The sequence below is a fragment of the Urocampus carinirostris genome, chromosome 12, assembly GCF_059441175.1.
Source record: "Urocampus carinirostris isolate Australia breed hairy pipefish chromosome 12, RoL_Ucar_1.0, whole genome shotgun sequence".
NCBI classification, from domain to species: Eukaryota; Metazoa; Chordata; class Actinopteri; order Syngnathiformes; family Syngnathidae; genus Urocampus; species Urocampus carinirostris.
Genome location: NC_142360.1, coordinates 16387665 through 16412481, shown reverse-complemented (window position 1 = coordinate 16412481; position 24817 = coordinate 16387665). Strand labels below are relative to the sequence as shown.

The window sequence follows — 24817 nt, the reverse complement described above, 5'->3', positions numbered from 1 at the left end:
CCTTTCTAAAGAGGTTTGATCATTTCAAAATGCTGTTTGAATTCTAGCATACATCTCAACATCTAAATTGGAAATAAAACAAACAGAAAAGAACATCATAATTTCACATCTCACTACAAATTATAAAAATAAACCCAAATTCCTTTTATTCACCTTCGGCCGTTGAATTGAAGCAGATATTAAAACGTCTCCATTGCAACCAAAAAAATGATCTTTTTGAGGACTTTGCGCACTACTTTAGACGTAAAATGACTAAAATCTTGTCCAGTCTTAACTGGTCACAGTAAAAGTTTTTTAAAAAGCTGGACAGTCAACTTCACCTGAGGAAACACTGTCAGGTTTTGCCTTGTTCGATGAAAGGACACTTTGTCAGCCCAACAATTTTCCCTTTTGGACCCAATTCTGGCAATTCTTTTAAAGACATTGTATGGATTCTTTGAGGAACAGATTTTAAATTCAGTTGATTCATCTATATTTGTGGCTGTAAACACCGCAACCGATAAAACAGCGGTGGTAAGGCCTATTTTGAACAAGAGGAATTTACACTGAAGCATTTTAAACAATTATTGTAGGATCACTTTACACCATTTTTGAAATCTTTGCATTGGCTCTCATTGCGCTCCAGGATCCATCTTAAGGGTGCTTTCACTAGTTTTAACAGTCTGGGGCCGTCTGACATGCTTTTATTATATCAGCCCTCACTGGCCTTGAGGTCTTCTGGCAGCAGTTTTTTAAGTTTTCACAGAGTGAAGACCAAAGCCTTAGTATTTAGCCACCTTGGTCCTCGTCTATGGAACTGCCTGGACATAAAGGTTGTGGGCCCTTTGATATTTATTAAGAGAAGGCTTAAGACACACTTTTTAGAATGGCTTATTGTTGACATATTAATTTAGTTTGATTACGTTTACTTGTCACATTTTACTGTATTGAATTTTACTTTCTATTTCACTCAATTCTCTAGTTGTTGCACTCAAATCTTTGTGTTTCCGCTTGTGAGTAACCTCCACAGTGTTAGGGGGTGGTTAGGCCTGCTACCATCCCTATCAGTGTGGAAGAACCTCCCTTAAGTCCCTTTCCTCACTTAGTCTTTGCCTTGCCATTGTGTTTTTTTTCTTCCAATAATTGTGTGTGTGCCATTGTATTTGACTTTCTAGAATGTTAGGCAGGGTAAAAAGGAGGATTTCTTTTCTTATTTTACATTTAGATTTTAATACAGCACTTGTTGAATACAACATGTTGTATTTTTTTGTCTGAAAAGTAATATACAAAAAGGGTTTTGATTTAGTTTGACTAATTTTCATGATTATGACTAAAGATTAACCTGGTCTTCTGCAAGAAACTGTGTTTAGAGCAATAGCAACTCACAGTTGGAGTTGTCCTAAAGTGCCAAGTAATATAGGCTTGATTAATTAAAGCAGCATCTCAAAAACGTTGAAGCACTTAAAACTGGATCGTCCTAAATGTCTTTTATTTGATCCCGATATGGAAAACACTAGTTAGTGCCTAACCTTGTTTCATTTTCAATGCTAGTAAATTTTTGATAAAAAATGTTAGTCCCAAAGCCAATTAAAACACCAACAATAATCAGATTTGGAAACAATACCTAACAGATTATTATTGCCCCAATCATTCGAATGCCTTTAAAAAGATTGTGCAATTGAAGCAAAGGTTTTACTTTGTTTTGCAACTACAAGTGACAGTAGACTGTGTTCCTTGGCAGGCCCTCTGAGCCAAAATCCTTTTTTATCTGATTAATCACCAGAAACTGTCCTTCCAGTGCAACACAATGCTTTGTTATGAAAAGCGTTTCCCTTGGTTCATGGAAGAATCCATGCAAAATTAGCAATGTTTTTGAATGCGTAATCATGGTGATAAAAGGCCCACTTTACAGCGGTAGGGAGAAAAGCTACCACAACAAACTAGCACATAACGATAGGGATTTCAGTTGCTCTCTAGTGACATTTTACAGAAACAGTTTGGGTAAATTATTCAAAAAAAATATTTTCAGTTCTTATTTGGATATAATGCAACTGTTGCCTTGCCAAAATTAAAATTTTTTGTATGTTTGTCTTTGTATTTAATATGCTATCATTTTCAGTTTTGTACTCTCTTAACAAGTTGTCACTTAGGAAATTGATACAAAATATGTTGATTATAGATGATAAATTCTGTATATAGATTCAAAATCCAACTCTGTTAGGTGATTTATGGTTTATATTTTAAAATATTACTTCAAGGAATCAGCTTCATTCTGCATCTGTGGGCAGGTTATGACCCGCACCATCAAACTGAATGGACCTTGCAAACATTTGTTCTCTGGTGTCGAAGTATGATAATAAAGGATAATTAGAGGATGTAACATTTACAAACTCACGACAGTGGGCAGAGTATGAGTGAGAAAATAATTATAAGGACAATCGTGAATAATGGTTTGCTCGGGTACTGACCACAGGGCATTCACAACCTCATCGTCTCTTTGTTGGCAGCTTGTAAAATTTCTTTTGGCCAGTGCTAAGAATGGGATAAGAGGGTTTTTTTACAGGTAGTTGCCTTGCTCTGGCTGTCTCTTGCCATAAAGATTAAATGTGTTCTGCTATTTTGCACTTGAACTCTAGACTATAAACCAAGAATGTCATCCTGGCGCACGATTCCACGGTTTGGCTCAGAGGGAGTCAACAAAACGGTGGAGCAGCATAGTGAGAAAAAAAACTGAATTTACAGTAAATTCCATAGCCTGGTGTTAGATGTGAACAGAAGGTCACAACTCCGTCTCGTACTTTTCCCTGAATAACAGCAAGTCAAAGAAAAACACCCATTTATATAGTAGGCTCAAATAAAAACCCCTACCACATTGAATCTGTGGACAATATACCATTTTCTCAGTTATTATTAAGGGTGGCAAAACTTGGGCATTTATTGTAATCTATTAAATCCAGTAGTATTTTTCATTACATTAATAACGGACTTAAGTTTACTTTTTCTGAAATAGGATTAGATTGATGCATGAAGCCTGTAATTGAGATCTAAGAGTCAAGTCAAGTCAAGTCATTTTTATTTGTATAGCCCTTAATCACAATTAGTCTCTAAGGGCTTCACAAGTTATTACATATAAGATTAGGTTACTCGTATGCTATAGAGTAGAAGTGAGTTTTAAGCCTAGATTTAAACATTTCCACCGAGGTTGCAGATCGGATCTCAGGGGGAAGAGCATTCCACAACACCGGTGCCCGGATGGAGAACGCTCTCGAACCAGCGGAACATTTCTTGGCTCTTGGGATCACCAGGAGACCGGCGCTCTCGGAACGAAGGCTTCGGGCCGGGACATAGGGGGAGATCAGATCTGAAAGATATGAGGGGGAAAGTCCATGTATGATTTTGTATAGTAGTAGGAGAACCTTAAAATCGCATCTTAGGCTAACAGGGAGCCAATGCAGGTTAGCCAAAATTGGGGTGATGTGATCGTACTTTTTTGTCCTTGTTAAAAGCCTCGCTGCAGCATTTTGTACCAGCTGAAGACTCTTGAGTCTGGTCATCGGAAGACCGGAAAGTAGTGCATTATAGTAGTCGAGACGGGAGGTAACAAACGCATGAATTATGATTTCCGCATCCGACTGAGAAAGTATAGGACGAATTTTAGCAATGTTACGGAGATGGAAGAAAGCGGTTCTAGTAATTAGTAAGAGTAAGAGTAAGAGTGCGGGGTGCATTGACCTGCTGTCATTGTGTTTGACATCATTTGCTAGGCTTGTATGCAGCAGACATGCAGCAGACATAAGATGGATTGTTAAAAGTTTTGTTTTTTGTTGTTTTTTTGTAATTAACTGCCATCCCTTTAGGACAGGGGTAAAGGGTAAAGTTTTTGAGTGATGGGCCACATTTGTTTAAAATAAATGTGAGGAGGGGCCGAGTCAGGACGCAAAAAATTATTAATTGATGTGATTGTCTTGGTCCGATACCTTGACGATACATGTAAAAAAAAGATATCTTATTTTCGTCTTGCTTACGTAGGAATAAATGTACATGCATACATATGTGTATTTATTTTTTAATTTGTTTACTGATAGACCTTTTCTGCAATTTGATGAAATGACTTTAAGAAAAGTCAGATTATATTTTAGCACATATTTTGATAATATGCACAAAACTAAAAAAAATCCAAAGTATTTTTGCATGAAATTTGATAAATCTCTTGATAAATGTCTAAGAAAACAAAGCAAATGATGGAAAAAATACATTGTTAGATTTTTTTTGGCTACATAGTCAAGTCATATTTGTCCGTATATATGATAAGTTTAAAATTTAGTAGACACACATAATAAGGGAAGAAGACATTACGGGTTTTTGACTCTGCAGGAGAACAGGGAAGAGAGCCTAAACCTCAGATAAAAATTCCAACCTGTTCTAAAAGCCCTACCTGATGTCCTTTCTTCAGTTAAATCTCATAGGTTACAAAAGCAGATCCCTCCTAAAGGGTGTGGAAAATTAAGATGATTGTGACCCTTTTGATCCTTAGTGCTTTTTGTTACAGATTAGCGCAGGGGCTACCAGTTAAAAATGCATCTCTACATTGGCAACTTATGTTATTTCTATTTTGATAATAGTATTACCAATGCAATTACTAGTAATATGGTTAAAATAAGCACAGTCAACTACTAAAACATTATTTTTAAAGACACTGAAGTAAGTCAATGATTTCTCATTCTAGAAAGTCACTATGACCCATTACTGATGAACTTTTCAGAATCAGTTCGCTGGCTATTTAGGCGCTCTTAGGGGGCCACGCGGTGCACGCGGGTACTGTATTGCAGATCCCTGACGTAAACTGTCAATAATGGTCATAACAATGAACAACACTGCGCAAAGGGTCAAAACAAGAAATGCATAAGACTAAACTTATCAAAAGCCTTTAATCAGCAAAAACATAGTAATATAGTAAATATAGTATTAAGAGTGTTACCAAAACTACATTTTTCCCAGCAACACTTTTTTAAAACCTTTGGTTCGGTGGGCCGGGTTATAAAGCAAGACGAGCTGCATATGGCCCACTGACCGTAGTTGCCCACCCTTGCTTTATACCCTGTAAAGTCACAAAAATCATACAATAAATCATACAACTCAATATATACATAGTTTTACATTTTTAATGTTTACGAAGCTTTTTCAAAAATACATTATCAGGGGATGAAAAGCATGGGACTTTGGCTCTTCAAAGTAATAAGTCTTTACTGTACAATTTGCTGTTACTTTAGCTATTGCAGGGCTGTTCTGCTAGGGTTCAGGCAGGTCACAAACGGCTGCAATGGAGCTTAACCGCATGAGGGCTGCTTTGGCAAGTGGCCATGTGTTGCTAGAGAGAAGGTATGCCTGCTTGGATATATTAGCAGGGGTTTTGTAACCATCATGATTCAACAGCCGTACTCCTGCGCCCCTTGAAAGGCCTTCTAATGGGTTGGAGCCAAGTGGATAGGAAGTAGCCTGAAGCATGACCACGGGGCCTCTAAATGAAAAAAATAGTGGACAAGTGCGCCATTCAGCAGCTTATTTACACAGCACACAACAGAGCTGTTGGTTTTTACATTTTACACACGTGTTTATTGTGGACAGAGTTCTCGAAGAGCAACTGTGATTGGTGTTTCGGCGTTGTCAGTGAGAGCAGAAACCAATTGTACTTTTCGGTAAGGGCTAATGTAACAGGTTCACTGTATCCCACTTGATTACATCATATTTCCCTCACAGGCATGCTTTTTTTTGCACCCAGCTAGTGCATGTGTCATGAAAGGCCCTTGTCATAAATTATTTGCTTGTATTGGCAGGTGTTAGGGGCAGGGTGCCCAGTTTAGATTTAGGGTGAAAGCATGCTAGCCTCCCCTCTAGGTTCCAAATAAGTCAAGTCAAGTCATTTTTATTTGTATAGCCCTAAATCACGAAGAGTCTCAAAGGGCTTCACAGATTGTTACACTATATTACACAGACTATTTTCAACCGACAAGAGGAGTAGGTTATTCGTATGCAATGGAGTAGAAGTGAGTTTTAAGTTTAGATTTAAACATTTCCACTGAGGTTGCAGATCGGATCTCAGGGGGAAGAGCATTCCACAGCACCGGTGCCCGGATGGAGAACGCTCTCGAACCAGCAGAAGACTTCTTTGCTCTCGGGATCATCAGAAGACCAGCACTCTCAGATCGTAGGCTTCGGACCGACACATAGTGGCAGATCAGATCTGAAAGATAAGAGGGAGCAAGTCCATGTATGATTTTGTACAATACTAAGAGAACCTTGAAGTCACAGTCACAAATAAACTTGCATTATAGCTAAGGGGTGGGAAAACTTAGTCACAGGCCCCATTTGGTTAAACAATTTGGCAGAGGAGCCGGACCCGGAGCCAATTTTGTGTTTTCCATGAAAAAAAAAATCACACTTGAGTTATCCAATGTCTTTTGGCCAGTTTCAAATATGGCTTTTTCTTTGCCACTCTGCCTTGAAGGCTCTTCACTGTAGATGTTTACACTTGTGTTTTGCAGGTACTATTTAACCAAGCTGATAATTGAGAACTCGACCCAAAAGGCATCTATTTCTCAAACTAGAAACTCTAATGTACTTCTCCTTCTACTCTTGCTAGATCCTGTTTGTGCTCTGCCCTGAAGGGAGTACTATACAACATTAAAAGAAATCTTCAATTTCTTGGCAATTTCTAGCATGGATTAGCCCCTCATTTCATAGGACAAGAATACTTTGTCTAGTTTTACATCAAAGTTTTCTTTTTCTGGCCATGCTGAAAGTTTGATCACACCCACAAATGTGATGCTCCAGATGCTCGATTTTGTCAAATTAAGGACAGTTTTATAGCTTCTCTGACCACCTAAACTGTTTGCATTTGTCCCAAAATGATTGCACAAGGATTTTTAAATCATCATTACAATTCTAACGCAACAAGCAAACACTATGTACTAGGGCTGCACGATTTTGGGAAAAAACCCAATTGCGAATTTTCTGACCAGTATTGCAATTTCGATGCGATTTTAGATTTTGAAATGAAAGTCCTTTTTTTTTGGTAAGAACTGAACCCTTGAATGCATGACCTACCAGTACATACACTCTTCCATGAGTGGGGTCGATAATTAGTGGGAAAAAAAGTAGAAATACTTAAGGCGTCTTGTCATACACATCGTTTATGAAGAATACCTGGAATATAAAAGTATAACATTTTTTTTTTAAGATTTTGAAGAATAGCAACCCATGTGGCCATTTTTTATTCCAATTATGCAGCCAAGGGTTAATAATATTGACATGGTTTAATCCGCCTGCGAGCCATCAGACTGTTGAGAAGCAAAAAAGATGTCTGTATGATGTTACCAGTCACTTACTGCTCCTTTTGGAGTCTCCAAATAGCCACTAGAAATACATACAAAAATGTGCAAAATAATAATGTTAGGTTTTTCGATTGTGATCAAGTTTGACCTGGGGCCACGTAAGACTTCATGCATTTATACCAGCCATTTTCTAGCTAAGATGCCCAGGCTACACTCATCTTACATGTGATTGCAAAAAATAATAAATTCAGGTGAGATAAAAGCTACGATCTCTGTGTGTTCTAACTTAGATTGCTCATGTTAGTAGCACTTGCAGTTTTTATTCCAGTTTAAGCCAAAACTTCAGAGTGTTACCTTTGAAAAGAGACCAAAACCATTTATATTCTCCAAATGGTTCAGCAAGCACCTTTTATTTACTCTGGGTATGTCAGGATTGAGATTTTAGTCAAATTTTACAGAAGTATTAAGAGGTGAAATTTAAGTAAACAGCATCCTCTTCTGGGGGGCTTTGTTAGGGTTTTCTGTCTATAAATCCTTCGGAAAAAAAACGCAGTGTAAGGCGATTAGACAATCGCACTACGTCACATCGCAATGCCGATTGGATTTCGGTTTATCGTGTTGCCCTGCAATGTACTATTAGAAAACTGAAGTGCTGGTTGCTGGAAATGCACCTCTACGCACCTATGTAGATATTCCATCAAGGAACAGATATTTGTAGTTGAAATAGCCATTTATCACATTAAAAATATCTGGGGTTTATTTCTGATTGTTTTCATTGTGTGTTTCCTTCACACAAAAATAATATTTCTAAGCGACCCCAAACGGAAGTGTATATGTATTCATGATTTTTTTTCCCATTTTCGTTTGGCAGGCCAGATTGAAACGCTTGATGGCTGTTTGGCCCACAGGCCGTTGTTTTCCCACCTCTGTTCTCGCTGCATGTTACAGTCATTCATTCAGAGCAAGTGCATGTTGCAGTGTTGACCCAGTTAAAGGGCTCAGGTGTCACGTATAGGAATGCGGCCCTCTGGCCTTTGACCCAAGTTCATAGCATTGGAGGGTAGCGTGTCAAAGAATTACCCCTGAACCTCAGCTTGTGGCAGATATTTTAGCCTCATGGCCAAAGGCAGAAGGGGTTATCCTTGTGTGTGCGCAGGTGTGGACAACACCAGAATATTACATTTTGAGCTTGTTTTTTTTCCCTAAATTTAACCTGTGGGTATTTTTTATCCAAAACACAGGGCAACTCAATCAGTAAATAATGAAATAATAAAAACATAAACTATCATATAAACATGCATTTCCACTATTTCGATGCCCAACGGAGCGGCTTTGCTCTTACATAAGGGATGTTTTGACTAGGTCTGGGGTCGGCAACCCAATTGAATGCTCCCTGTGTTACCGACCGCCATGGTGTGTTGATTCATACGCTATGCGTCAGAACATGGAAAACAAAATAAATGAAGAAGAATTAATCGATACAAGAGGTGGTAGCTGAAAAACGAACTCAGACAAGTTTTTATCTGTGTGTTTTACTTTGTTAACAGTACTTAAATAAACCACAAAAAACTCAGTTTTGCTACCAATGTATTCTTAAATACGCACACTTGTATGCTATGTTATTTTCTTACATTGTTTATTGTTTATTTTTATTCCACTTCACTTGTAGGCAGGGTTGGATAAGGTTACTTTAACTGACAAAAGAAACTAAATATGAATACAATTATGACTCACAAGACGTGGTAAGCTTTCTCTCCTGGCTTTGATCTCTTTGATCTCTGGCAAAACTTACATAAAATGCGACAGAAACAAAATGAAAATAAATCCAAACAGCTTGCCAACATCATTTTTGCCGTTCCATGTATTCCAAGCCTGCACCAAATTTAGTAATTTTATTCATATTTAGTTTCTTTTGTTTTTTATTAGCATATTTGGTATTGGAGTAATCCAAAAGTAATTGAAAGTAATCCAGTTAAGGTAACCCTACCCAACCCTGATTGTAGGATCAATCTGTTGCTGGTGAGGTGCAATTAATATTACAAGGTCTGTTTTTCTCTATTTATCTGACTTAAATACTGCTCGGAAAATTTCAAATTCTTTTACATACAATAACTTATTTTTAAAGTCAAAAAAATGTTACTTTCCCTGGGAACTAGTTACTTTTACTATAAAACAATTCAGTTATTAAATCAGTTACTTTTTGGAAGAAGTAGTAAGTTACTATTAATAAGTATCTGCATTTTTTTTCACCCCCCAAAAAAATCAAAGCCGGTTGTGCACTATACCAAGGTATTACGGTACCTTATCACCTTAATCCAGTCAGCATATGTCGCTAACCTAAAGAATATAAAAAAAAGTCTCCGTAATAATCTTTTAGGGAATAATCACATTTTTTTATCCTCCCAAAAAGTAATTTGGGAGCAGTTTTTTTTTTTTTTTTTTTTGCAGCATGACATTGACGATATGCACTACCCTTCAATAGTTTGGGGTCCCTGAAAAATTTCCATTCATTCACAAAAGCAAAGTTTGAATGTTATTTCTTTTTTCATATAAAAATCTTGATTGCTAATCTACTCAATGTCTCAAATATAATTTATATTTAAAAAGTGTGACTTTTCATGGAAATGTCATGATTACTGATGCGAAGCACCTGTGCCCGCTCATTTGGCGTCAACTGCCTCGGACTCTGATTGGCTCCCTGTCCCCATTTAAACCCACTCCTTTCTGTCACCTGTTGTCAGTCCATCTGCAAACCTCAGTTTACTCTAGGCAAGCTTTTTGACCCTGACTCACTCCTGTTTTGGCTCCCGTCTGTTTCGCGGCTTCGACTCATTTTTTGATCTTGACCATGTCTACTCTCCTCTCCTGGCTTTCGACTCGTTGCTGATCTCGACCACGGTTTTTGCTCTCCTGTCCCAGCTACTGACCTGTTTTTTTCCGCTGCCGACACCGCCATCTCTCGCCCCGGAAGTGCCACTTCCGCGTTCAGAGTGACCTGCTCCCCGCGACCAGCGATCACCGGATTGTGTGTGCAATCCTTTCCCCTCTTCCCAATAAAACTGAGAATTACGTACGCAAGTGGGTCCTGTCTTCGTTCTAGTCCTGACAGGAAAACCAACTATTGTCTGGTTGACCCTAAACATTTTAACTGTAGTTTATCTCTTCAAAGCCTGATTTTTGGTCATCCAAGATTTAAAAATCAAACATTTGAAAGAAAAAAAAGAGAAAGATATATATATATATATATATATATATATATATATATATTAGTCACAATTATGTGTCACTTAGTCGCCTATTGCAAACGGTCTTTCTGAGCACAATGTTCTTCATTCATGCACTGTTATTGCTTTGAGAAAATGTCCTCATTTGTATTTTCAGTGACACGCAATTTATTTTCATGTGGAAAAGTTTTGAATTTGACTGGGTTCTGTGTGTGTCAGGACCCACCCTAGATATTTGATGAATTTCCACCTGTATTCTCCGCCCATGTCCGTTTACTCAGAGCTTATTTTGGTCTATTTTTGGAAGCTTGCATAAGGAAAGCTTCTGAGTGAAGGGAGAAGTGAGGCTAACCATGATTGGCTGAGGAATGTGAATGAACGACACTGTTCACTTGTACATTCACCAGAAGTGTTTCCAGTTCTCTAGTTCAGTATCCTTACTGTAACCGAGTGCCGGGACAAGAGGTGTCTTTGTTCTCTGTATTTTGCCAGCACCCTGCCCTGCTCCCCAATTTAAACCACGTCATGTTGCACCACTTTCGCCCCCTCCCACTCACCTGTGGAACTCAAATATAACTGCAGTTCCCCTGAAAAGGGAGCTATCTAGGGAAAAAAAGCAATCCATCTTTGTTTCAGAAGTTGTTCAGAATAAAATTGACAAAATGTTGTGTTAATTTACAAAGACTCTAAATTAAAAAAAATCCTAAACTGATGCCGAGGCCCTCTTTAAGATTCCTTTGGACCTTGTGTGATTCAAATTAGGTTAAGTCTAAAAGCAGTCTTCAAAGGACTTGCCAAGTCATGTGATATGGACCTAATCCTCCACGAACTGTGGCTCACAGGCTACAAGGTGTTTCCTTTTAAGTAGAAAGAAGGCAGGTACATGACAGCATGAGTCAAATTTAAAATGTCTGAATGTGGACATACTGTGTTTTGGTGTGTGAAATTGTGTCATGGTAAAAAAGAAAAAGTCAATAAGTTACACAAATGGATAAATTCTGATTGCGTTGAATTGGCTGTTTTCTTATCCTTAGTAGGTTTTATAGCATCTGGAGCATTCAGTACATAGCTACTCAACCTCTTGCTTTAGATGCATTGTTGATGTCAAAAACTCCGGGTTATATCATTACAACATTAGGGCTTTAATACATTTAAGGTTTAGTAGACTCTCATAATAAGGAGAGGTGACATCAATGGATTTTACACTTGCAAGGGGAACAGGGGAGGGGGGACTTTCAGATAAAAAAAATTCAAACCTCTTTTAAAGACCCTCCCATGAGCCGTTTTTTATTAATTCTCCTAGCTTACCAAATCAGATAAGCCCAAAAGGGTGTAAATATCAAAGAACAGTAACGTTGGCTCTTAATGGCAATTATTCACAGTTCATAATAGTCAAAACAAGTGACAGTAAAACTGATTTCAGTATGTAGCTGTTAGTGGCACTCAGATAATTACTGATTAGAGGATTGTAATTCATATCTGCTTCCAACAAATTACCTTACATTCGATGGCATTTTAACCAGAAATTGACCTACAACTTAGTTTTGGAACTTGTACCACCCATAGATATGTCTACCAGATGCGCTAACCACTCATCCACCATGCCGCCCGTCAAGTGATTCATGTTTTTTACAAAAGATGTGTTATTAATGTAAGATTTTTTGCTCTGTTATCTTGTGATGCCTCCCCCTTTCCCATAAGTATAGATTATTATAGATATCGGGACATGTGCCTATAAACACAACAAATGCATTGTGAATGGTCGTTTTGTAGATTCCTTGTTGTATCCATATCTGGCTTTACTACTGTATGTCATACAAAATAATGTGTAGACTTTTGAATTATTTTTTTGATAAATCCAAGAGAACTAGCAGTGCATTTGGCGGTCTTGCTAAAATATAATATACCGGTACTGTATTAATCCATCTGTTCTTAACACACTTTTCTATCTCATTTTAGATGTTCCTGACATTCCAAATGGTGTTGGATTTTCCCCTCCTTCCAGTCCAAACCCTACTAAGAAAAGTAGCACCATCAACTGGTCATTCCCGGACAAGATCAAATCCCCACGTAGTGTCAGGAAAATTTCCATGAAAATGAAGAAGCTCCCTGAGCTGAGCCGGAAACTCAGCGTAAAGGGTCCAAGCAGCAGTAACAGCACCGGAGGGGCTCATTTGGAGCTGAGATCTCATTCGCTTCGAGCTGCAGGAGGAGGGTCTGAATCTTCCAAAATATCTGGCCCTCAACTGTTGGTTGTGTCTGGTGCTGGGCTCGCGAGTCGAAATGTGATCTCACGTTACCACTTGGACAGCAGTGTCTCCACACAACACTCCTTTAACAATAAGGAAAACAATGGCTGCTCCAAATCTGCCAGTAAAGGTGGATACTTAAGTGATGGAGATTCACCAGAGCTGGTGGCAAAATCTGGTAAACACAATTCTGTGGAGCGGAAAGGAAGTAGATGTAAAGACTCAGAAGAACCAAGTGGGAGCTTGAAACTAGTTTTGGATATTGATGCTTTCCGACATTATAGCTTCACAGAGCAGCCTAAATGTAGCCAGTACATCTCCGGACTAATGAACCTGCACTTTTATGGTGCCGAGGACTTAAAACCGCCTCGCATTGACTCGCGGGACGTCTACTGCGCCATTCAAGTGGACTCAGTCAACAAAGCACGGACTGCACTCCTCACCTGTCGAACAGCATTCCTAGGTATGGACCACACTTTCAACATAGAGTTGGAGAACGCCCAGCATTTGAAGCTGGTTGTATTCAGCTGGGAGCCTACTCCAAAACGAAATCGTGTCTGCTGTCATGGCACAGTGGTCCTACCTGCACTCTTTAGAGTGATACGTTCCCACCAGCTCGCAGTCAAGCTGGAACCTCGAGGGCTTATATACGTCAAATTGAACCTGATGGAACATTGGGAGAACTCCTTGAATGGAGGACCAGATGGTAACAGGGAGCCCCAAGTCTTTGGCGTGGAGGCGTGGCGGGTGGTGGAGCGGGAGGACTCCGGACTCTCAGTACCGCTGCTCATAAGCAAATGCATCAATGAGATCGAGAAACGAGGATGCCAGGTGAGACCAAACTTATATAGCCGAACACAACAAATTCTGAAATGCAAATCTTAATTTGTTGCTTCTTCCTTTTTCAATTGTCTGACATTTTCATATACACCGAACTTTCTTGCTGCTTTTAAGTTGCTTGTTTCTCCAGCAGCCTATATTACTTATAGCTTTGAGTTACTGTGTAGGATAGACATTACCCTTTTTCTACAGGCTTTGTGTATTATAAAAGAAAATATTTCTGTGGCCATGTGCTCATGTTTGCCCCATTGGTTTCCCCATTGAGGCAAAGCTTACTATATTTGAGCCTGGTCGCTATGTTTTTCATTTATATTTTATTGTCACATGTGTAGCATTTTTATTTACTCATGCTATTTGCACCTGCATATTGAGTAAGCCCTTGGCTGACCAAAATCCAACAAATAAACAAACAATTATACATCAAGATGTAATGTCAATCTATTATTTTTTTAATAAGGGCTTTAGATTTTTTTTTTTTCACACAATTTAAATATGAAGTTCCGTAATTTGAATATTTAACTCAAACAACAATAAGACATCACCTTATAATTTCTTAAAGGGACAGTGTGTGGATCACTAGATGTTGATGTATGATGTAGTGTTTCTCAACTGGTGGGTCGAGTCATGCCAAAAAGTTGGCAAAAATTGAAAGAAAACCAAAATAACTAAGGGTCAATTTCACTTCTTAACAGTAGATGGTGATAATTCCCTGCAAACGTGAGTTGGCACTTGCTGTTTTACAGCACAGAATAAAGACCTTTGAAGATTGTTGGGATATTTTGAGCATGGCAAAACCCAGATACTGTAATTTGTTTATTGCGGTTAATGGGGACCAGGATATCCAGAAATCCACTCAGTTGCTCCTCCAGTTAAACATGCTCTCTGCAAACCCCTGCTTGCAGCAGGCGTCAGATTGGTCGCGGCTGTAAAGGGGCTGTTCATTTCAGGTGGAAAGAATGGAATAACACAGCCCAACATGGATGACACATATTTGTTGTCTTAACCCCTGCTCTCAGCAATGTTTTATTTCAGCCACTACTGTGCATTCCGTTTTAGACGGGCCAGAATGGCAAACATACCGAAAAACGTTCACTCTGCTGGTCCTTGTCGCAGCAATATTTGATCAGGGATAAAGGCTCACGGCCGCACAAGTGCAGTTCACTTTTTGGTGGACAGAACAGTTAAAGAGCCACCAGGCCCAACAAAGCTTGCCATTTTTAATATAATCCTTTTTTTTCATTGCATTTGAAACATTTTGGATTGTATTTAAAATGCAGCTAATTGATCATCCAAAGGAATAGTATTACTTGAAGTGGTTTTGGTTTTGGATACAGTATCTCTGGTTTAAACTGCCTTTAATTCAATACATTTGAGAAGTGGAACTGTTTCTTGATTTGGGTCGCATCTTATATTCTGGGTGAGATGGTGGGTCCTTAGGTTAGGACAGTTGCGAACGACTGGTTTAGTGCAAGTCATAACTAGTGCTAAAAGTCACAAGGAAATAATTGCTAATAGTTTGCAATAGTCTTTGATCTGTGCAGCCCTTTCAGACTCTTTGTGGTTAAGGACTATACAAATAAAAATGACTGGACTGGACTGACTAATAATCCCTTACGACATATCGTATTGATTTAGTTGCCCAATGCATTTCATGTGTCTCCTTTAAAGCTGAGCTTAAGTGTAAGGTTTTTGATGACCTAACACACTTATCATGTAAGGCGAATGCACTAATGCATATTTCAGTTCACATTTTGTACTCATATAGCTTAAAGCAGAAAATATATTTTGTATAGTTCCCAGGAATAATGGGGACAACAGCCATCTTTAGCAACTCAAGGAGTTTTCTGCCTACAGCTAATAATCAAACAATGTTACAAGACTGGGATGAATGTGTGCACAAAAAAGATTCACTTTGTGGAGTATTTGGATTCTTAAGGGCATTCTGCTTGTTCAGAGTAGAGAAAGTATTAAGCATTAAAAGACTGGTCATGTGATGATGATAGACTAGTGCAGTTTATGCTGGGCTCCTTTGATCATTTTAACCCTTGACTATTTACTATAGAGAGACTGAAGAGCTTTGTTAAACCTTTGTTAAATAGAGGTCAGTGAGAGTAAAAGTGTTTACCTATTGTTGAGAATATCAGTCTAGGATGGGTATGCCAGGGGCTGTGGGTGCCTAGGGCCATCAGGCAAACATTAAACCTCCATAAAAGAGCCCAACCCTGACTTCAGCTACTACTGCACTTCAGATTTTCTGAGGCAGCACTAATGGGGCTTTTTGTGTTAGCAGCAAACACAATTGCCATTTTTTAAATAATGTTTACATCTTTTTTTAATCATTAAAACTGACATTTCACTGGAGCAGGGGACTTTTTTGCACTCAAGGAACAGTTTAGATTGGTTTAATTATACAAAACTCAATTCCAATGAAGTTGGGAAAGTGTGTTAATTGCAAATAAAAATTGATCCAAGTAAATTGCAAATTCTTTTCAACCCATATTTAAATGAATGCACAGCAAAGACAACATATTTATTGTCTTCACTCATAAACTTTATTGTTTTGGGAGAAAATCATCAACTCTGTAATTTGATGACAGCAACACGTGCCAAAATAGTTGGGACAGGTGTCAATAACTACTCAGAAAGTGGATGAATGGAAATCAACCAACTATTTGCAGGTGAACAGATGAATTAGCAACAGGTGAGAGTTGTTACTGGGTATAAAAAAGGGAGACCCGAACAAGCTAAGTCATTCACATGCAAGGATGGGGCGAGGTTCACCTCTTTGTGAACAACTGCGTGAGCAAATTGTTGAACAGTTTAAAAACAACATTCCTCAAAGTACAATTGCAAGGAATTTAGGGATATCATCATCTACAGTCCATAATATTGTGAAAAGGTTCAGGGAATCTGGAGAAATCACTGTGCGTAAACGGCATGGCCGTAAACCATTATTGAATGCCCGTGACCTCCGAGCCCTCAAGCGGTACTGCATTAAGAACCGACATCAATGTGTAAAGGACATCACCACATGGGCTCAGGAACACTTTGGAAAACCACTGTCAGTCAATACAGTTCGACGCTATATCCGTAAGTGTGGGTTAAAACTTTATGTTGCAAAGCGTAAGCCATTCATCAACAACATCCAGAAACGCCGCAGGGTTCTCTGGGCCCGAGCCCATCTAAAATGGACTGATACAAAGTGGAAAAGTGTTCTGTGGTCTGATGAGTCAGTTTTCCAAATTGTGTTTGGAAATTGTGGACGTCGTGTCCTCCGGTCCAAAGAAGAACAGAACCACCCAGACTGTTATGCACGCAAAGTGCAAAAGCCAGCATCTGTGATGGTATGGGGGTGCATGAGTGGCCAAGGAATGGGTAACCTGCACATCTGTGAAGGCACCATTAATGCAGAAAAGTACATTCAGGTTTTGGAACAAAGTATGTTGCCATCCAAACAGAATCTTTACCATGGGCGCCCTTGCTTCTTCCAGCAGGATAATGCCAAGCCACACACTGCACGTCTCACGACAGCGTGGCTTCGTAGTAAGAGGGTGCGGGTGCTTGACTGGCCTGCCTGCAGTCCTGACCTGTCTCCCATTGAAAATGTGTGGCGCATTATAAAGCGCAGAATAAGACAAAGGAGACCCCGGACTGTTGAACAGCTGAAGCTGTACATAAAGCAAGAATGGGAAAGGATTCCACTATCAACGATTCAACAACTAGTCTCCTCACTTCCTAAACGTTTATTGAGTGTTATTAAAAGGAAAGGTGATGTAACACAATGGTGAAGAAGCCCCTTTCCCAACTACTTTGGCACTTGTTGCAATTATAAAATTCTAAGTTTATCATTATTTGCTTATGGAAATAAAGTTTATGAGTTTGAACATGGATAATCTTGTCTTTGTGGTGTATTCATTTAAATATGGGTTAGAAAAGGTTTGCAAGTCATTCTATTCTAATTTTACTGACATTTTAAACTTTTTCCCAACTTCAATGGAATTGACTTTTGTACATCATATATTTAAAAGTAACAAAAATGCTAAATATTTTCCCAAATGGTAGATACAATAGTTGAATTCATGGATTATTTATTTTATGTATTACAATTTAAAATTATGTTTATTTTTAAAATGTTTAAAGTATTAATATGTTTTTCTTTTGACCCTTTGCACACACTTGACTAAACCATGTAATGACACCATGACAGTTGGCAGTACAGTAGTAAAGAGTGGGTAAGGCCAGTAAACGCTGGTTGGCACAGTCCACCGCTCAGCAATGAATCAACATCATAAAAAGTCTTGGTTCTATTCTTTTGTCATCGTTATTGACACTTGTTTCTGTAGTAGGATGCCTTATGTGCGATTCATGTTTATGTCCCTCTTAGGTTGTTTAACTCTATGTTGTTTTAAGCAGTTACAGAGTAAAGTTGAAGCTACCAAGAAGTCCGGTTTCATCATTCTTTCAGATACCTAAAATATTAGAGTGGCAACGTGGATGGGATTTTTGATTCACTAAAGAAACATTTTTTCTGAAAGGAGACATAAATGAAGTAAGGAAATTTCTAAAAGTAAAACCTGGGGGTTTTTAAGGGTTATTGATCTATCTTCGTTATTCATTATCCATTATCCGTTATCGGTCAGTTCATAATACGCTACAAAGCCTAGGAGCCGGGACAGGAAAAGCAAGTGAGTAACATCAAAGAGAGGATACTGCAAGCTTACTCATTGCGGAGAGATTAGTACTATGCTACTGCCTAGTACAAAGAAGCATGACAACGCCAAAAGAGAACTATTTTTTTGCAACATACGTTGTGGCTTTTAGAAAACACTTAAAAAGTATAATGAGCTTAATTGGACGTGTACCAGAGTTTGACCCATCAAAAGAAGATTTTGAGTCTCGTTTGTACCGTTTTGAGCGGTGGCTGGATGCTAATGAAATTGCAGATGTAAAAAAACAAATGTTTTATTTGTTTTATTTGTTTTAACAGAGTATAGATTACTGAAAAGTCTTGTAGAACCAAGGTAGTGTGTGGAACTTACGTACTCACAGCTCACTGGAGCTTTGTATTCCCATTTCGAGGCCAAGCAGTTTCTGTTAACAGAGAGCTTCAGGATCGACTGTTGTGATCAGAACGTAGGAGAGCTGCTTGCAGACTTTATCATTTATTTGGAGAAAATAGCAAGTTCATGTGAATTTGGCCCCTTTTGGATGATGCTCTCCAGGATCGGTTTGTGGTTGGTCTCACAAAGGAAGCGTAACACAGATGGCTTTTAACTGAAAAGGTTCTGACATTCAAGAAAGCCTGTGATATCGCTCTTGGACTAGAATTGGCTCACAAAGACACTAAGGAGCTTTCTGGACACCTGGAACGCCAGAAGATTCGCAAGGTACGACGCTCTTCGGATGCAAAATTCGCGCCATAGTTTCACCAAGACAAAGCGCACACCGGACATTCCAAGGAAACCCAGCCCCAAAGTGACTGTAGATTCATCAATCGTAAAGGCCATTCGTGTGAATAGACAAGAGCAAAATGCACAGAAAAAAGTTCACAAAGTGTTGGTGGAAGAAGAGGACAGCAAGTTAGAAACCACTGAACTATTCACTTTTTATACTGATGAAGAGCAAAAAGATGGAATTTATGTGGAAATGGAGTTAGCTGAAAAACCAGTAAGCATACAGCTTGACACTAGAGCTTCAGTCACCATACTTCCTGAGAAGGTCTACAGGGAAAGTCTGTAACAGTTCCCTCCCCAGAGATCTGCTGTTCGTTACTTGTCAACCTGTGTTCGGGAAAATACAAATACCAGTAAAGTACAAAGGAAGGAGTGGACGCTGCCATTGTTCATCGTTAAGGGTGAAAAGACAGCCTTGCTGTGCTGCAGCTGGTTAAAAGAGACCAAATTAAACTGGACTGAATCTTCTGTGTGAAAGGTGACAAGTTATTAAGTGATCCTACATGCCATCGTTTGCCCCAAAAAAGTGTTCCTACACTCCGGCCTTTACTAGAGAAACATAAGGGACTGTTTAGAAGCGGTTTTGGAACGATGCAGGGATTCCAAGCGAAGTCCAGTCAGAGTTTCAACCAAAGTCAGCTATAATAAGCTCCGAGTGAAAATGCACTAGATGTGCAGATTACAAAAAGAATTGATCGTTCATTATTATATCAGCTTCTCTCTGAATGAAAGAAGTCTTGTTTTTAAATTATGTTATTCTGATTGTAGTTATTTCTGTTAATTATATATGTCCCACCCCATATAAAGAGTGATCTCATCTGTTTTGCCAGTAGAAATGCGTTCAACGACTCCTGGTGCCTGTGAATACTGTTTCTGAACATGGCCAAAATTAGTTAGAATCACTGTTGGCCGACACACGAGAGCCCTAATAAAGTTAAGCACCCATTTCCCTGCTCCTTTGTGGTAATGGTAGTTCAGTAATTAAATTGATTTGAGACGAAACACAAATCCCACAATCCCATCATTGGTCTCAGCTGCCTTGCGTGTTGAAGATTTTTTTTTTTCTGTGTGCAAGCTTGCTGCTGCCTGTCACGTTGCCCGGCAGCCGCAATGTATAAAGTACGAGCTCTCCTCCGCTAACAGCTGCTACCCGCCTGTGCCGGACTCGCCCCCAAACACAGTCCCTCTTTTTTTTCTGAATGGACTTCTTGTTCATTGTGCCCGCTGACTTCTGTTTACTTGCACACAAAGCCAAATCCTTGGCTAATCTGTCCTTGTCTCTCCCACTCGTGTGAGGTTTACAAAAAGCTGTTCAGCTTTTGACCTAGTGATTTTGTGGTGCTACTCTAAAGCCTGCAAACAGCCTTAGAAATGGCTGCTCATGTTTTTCCATTTTGGGTTTTGTTTTTTGGTCCAGCTCATTTTTCACAGCCAGCTTTAACACGTTGCTCGGGCAACCACACCAGTTACAATGCCACATACCAGGCGGAAACATCTAGTAAAATGTATGGTATGTTAGTAGTTCGCTTCAACCCAAGACAACTGGTTTCACTATCAAATGTCAATGTTGGGATTAAACTATGGATTTTTTCATCTCAGGAGTTTTAGGTGGAACACATATATGGTTCTTTTGGTCTGTTGTATTGCATATTGTTGGATCTTTTTTGGAAGTGGGGGGTCACAATCGTTTATATAAATTTTTCAAAGGATTTACAATTACAATGGATCAATTCTTCTTGATTTGTGTTGGATTAAAAACGAGATTAAAGGGAATAAACATTTAATTTAAATTTAAGAGAAAAATAAATGTCAGGATTAGTAGGTCAATATATACAATATAGTGCAAAAAAATTAGTAGCAACGTATTTCTAAAATATGGGTAGATGACTACATTTTTCTGCAAAACCAAGATATATTCTTTTCACATTTTTAAGTCTTGGGTGAAGTGTAGGGCGGTGATGGACCTGCAAAAGAAACTGTCTCTGTACCTGTTTGACTTTGTTTTAAGGGATCTGAAGCCTTGTTCAAATTTGCAAAATGTCCAAAATTTTAACTGATGAAACAACTACCGTATTATCCGAACTGTAAGTCTCTCCGGTAAAAGTCGCACCAGCCCAAAAAAATTTACATTAAAAGATTAAAATACATATATAAGTCGCATTTTCGGGCAAATTTACTCTAATTTAATATACATGTCATCTTGAAAGGGAATTCAAAATAAAAATTGAGAAAACTTTTAAGAGGTTTTCATATTTCCCTAGCATAAAGAACATGTTTACCAAACTATCGGCTTCACCCCAAATCACTATCCAATCAAATCTTCATCCTCCGTGACACTTTTACTACGATTTATATAAAAACTATAGTATGTGAATGAGCACCAGGTATTGATATTTTTTGCAGTATATGTTAATTTCTAGTTCCAATTATTTTTGCATTACTGTCTGTTCCATGTAAAAAAAGGTTGAAATTTTCTTGTTCGATGCATGTTTTTACCTGACCCAATTTCGCATCTATGGGGTGTGTTTGCAGGTGGTGGGTCTGTACCGTCTCTGCGGTTCTGCAGCCGTAAAGAAGGAGCTACGAGAGGCATTTGAGAGAGACAGTTATTCTGTGGAGTTGTGTGAGAACATCTATCCCGACATCAATGTCATCACAGGTAAGACACAATGTGGAATGTTACCCAACACCACTCAACGCCATCAACACAAGTTTATTGACATCACGCACAGGAGAAATACAGAAGTCAAAAATGATGGTTTCAAAAAGGGCATTTGTAATGTTTAATGTGCTTCTCAATGTATTTATGATTAAATAATATATAATTGTTTGAATAAATTCTTCCATTCATCTATAATATTCCGCTTATCCGGGATGGGGTCATGGTGGGAAGCAGCCTCTGCATGTAAGCCCAGACCTCCCTATTATTCTAGCCACTTCTTCCAGCTCGTCCAACATGATCCCAAGGCGTTCCCAGGTCATTCTAGAGACGTAGTCCCTCCAGCGTGTCCTGGGGCGTTCCTCGGTCCTCCTGCCAGTGTCACAGGGAGGCATTTAGGAGGCATCCTAATCAGATGCCCGAGCAACCTTAGCTGTCTCCTCTCAACACGGAGGAGAAGCGACCCTCCTGGGTAACCGAGCTTCTCACCCTATCTATAAGAGAGAGCCCAGTCCCTCATTTCAGCCGCTTGTATCTTGGACCTTGTTCTTTCGGTCATGACCCACAGTCCGTGACCATAGCTGAGGGTAAGAACACAGCTCCACCGGTAAATTGAGAGCGTTGCCATTCGCCTCAGTTCTTTCTTCACCACGACCAGCCAGTACAGGGTCTGTATGACGGCAGATGCAGCATGTTTTAATAAATTGTAATTTTTTAAAAATATCTCATCTGCTGGATACAGTATTTGTATTGAAAGGTCCGTTACTTTTGTTCCTGTTGATTGTGTTCATGCATGGTCCCTTTAAGAAAGGGCGTGTCGTAAGGAAGGGGGAGGCGACAGATGCGAAAGTTTTGTGCTTTTTTTCAACTTACTTGTTCGTAAGTAGGACAGCCTCTGATGGATGAAAATCTGTCTGGACCTGATGATCTACCTTTATGTATACCTGTCAAAGTAAAGGCACACGTGCCAGATATGAACTGCGAGATTATTGTATGTTCAAACTCAACCTCTACAGACACAGAAATATAAAAGATGCAAATGTTAATACAGTCTTTTTTAACTTGGATTTGGTTACAAAGGACAGGTTTTGTTATTGTAAATCACCTCTCTTCCTCTCTAGTCCTCACAAATGAAATGTGAAATTTCGGGTTTGCTTTGGACTCGGTCCTGCAAATCAAGTTAATTGGTCAGGCTAGATTTTTTTAGGCACGATCTATCCTTTAGATTGTTTGTCATTAGGCGTGTAATCGATTCATTCGAGTCGCTCCAAAAACCCGTATTCTGATTAAAGTCTGACTATTCCCTGCAGGTAAACGTAGTTTATGATGACTTATATAGACTAGTCTGAGGCATGTTTTACTCATCGAGTGCAACATATAAAACACTTCCAACGACGTAGAACATGTCTAAACTGGTGTTTTTGCACCACAGAGGTCAGAACGCGTGTGTGTGAGTGTTTGATGTTTATTGTAAAAAGCATTCCTGGAGTCAACATACTAGTATAGACTGGAGCTTGAGGGACGGGCCCACACACACTCTCACTATCGGACCATGCTGTACATTCTGGTCATTCCTTCTTTGTCGGGTTCCGAGTTGCAGCATGTTTTCTGCTGTCCCATCCCAGTCCCATTTAAGTCACCTAAGGATTTTTCTTCCTCCTTTGGTCATTCATTTAACTGGAAATAGTAAAAAAAAAATCTCTTTAATGATTCAATCAAGAATTTAGATATATATATGTAAATCCCTCTAAAAATGGGATTTGCAGTGATTGGGGTGTGAAACAATCAAGGTAGAGTTTAATTGGAAAGGGGAACCATAATCTTTTGTCTGACTTTACGGTTTTGATTCAATTTATTATGGCTCAGCTCTTTCCACAAGGCCATTGTCCAGTTTCTTTGTTGGTGTCATTCAACATCTGAAGAAACCTTTTCTATTGTACATTTTCTGTTGTCTTTCCAATAATAGACAATTTGGGATACATGTCTTGATTCATCTACAGTAGAAAAGCTCTATCCTGTCCGATTTGATGCACCTGCATAATATTAAAAAAAAATCTTTGCACCACTAACAGGCTTCAGCCTACTCCCTTTAGGCACATGATTATGTAATATATTATTATATTGTACAGATGCTCTTGCGCAAATGTTTTGTTGTTTCCTTATCTTAAATATAGTTTTATGTTGTTTTTGTGCCTAAATAAAAAGCCACATACAAAAAAAACAAATGCTGTATATTTATATGTTTGTATATGTAAATAAATATAAATATTATTTTTAATAAAAATAACCATTTCTTTTTTTTTTTTTAAAGGGACACTGGGTAATATTTGACGACGAGATGTTGCTGTATAGTGTAGTGCAGCTAACCAATGAGTGCTCAAAGCACAAGAAAGAATACAAACTACATTGATTTAAAGTGACCATCCAGCACAATTTTTCTACTCAATTTTTGCACAGCCTTTTACAGGGTTTTGGTTCTTCGGGGTACCCTTAGTAGCAAGATGTCAGACAATAACGCAGAATAGAAGCAAATTTCTCAACGCCCGAGTATTTTAGAATAGCATTTTAATTTGCTTGCTGTGCACTTAACAGCAGCTGAGCGGTTCGTACGTCCACCGCACATTTCTGAAGTCAAATCCAGCTACCAGCCCTCCTGTGTGGAGTTTGCATGTTCTCCCCATGCTTGTGTGGGCTCCTCCAGGTACTCCGGTTACCTCCCCAAAAAACATGCATGTCAGGTTAATTGGCTGGTCCAAATTGTCCCTATGTGGGAATGAGCAAGTTTGTTGTCTGTCTCTCTGTACCTTGTGATTGACTAGCAACCAGTTCAGGGTGTCCACTGCCCAATGCCGGGGGATTTCGCGGATGAGCTCAAAAGACCCCCGCGACTCTTCTGAGGATAAACAGTGCGGATAATGGATGGGCACTGAATAATACACATAGTCCCATTAAGGCAGGGATGTTCAAACTTTTCGGAAAGCGGGCCAGAGTGGTAAGCTGAAAGTGTGTGATGGCCAACTATTCAGCCTGGCATTCTTTGAGCAGTCCTTAATAAATTCACCTTCCGTGAAAGGTTTCTAGT

General features: G+C 39.0%; 1 protein-coding gene across 2 annotated transcripts in view; it reads left to right on the top strand.

The window, feature by feature from the left end:
• The window catches only part of syde2 (synapse defective 1, Rho GTPase, homolog 2 (C. elegans)), a 64312-nt gene that overhangs the window by 25181 nt on the left and 14314 nt on the right, over positions 1–24817 (top strand). For both annotated transcript variants that reach the window (XM_088350504.1, XM_088350503.1), the window contains exons 4-5: positions 12494–13614; positions 21609–21735. In XM_088350504.1, coding sequence (XP_088206630.1) covers positions 12494–13614; positions 21609–21735 — 1248 coding nt within the window. The remainder of the gene's footprint in view (positions 1–12493; positions 13615–21608; positions 21736–24817) is intronic.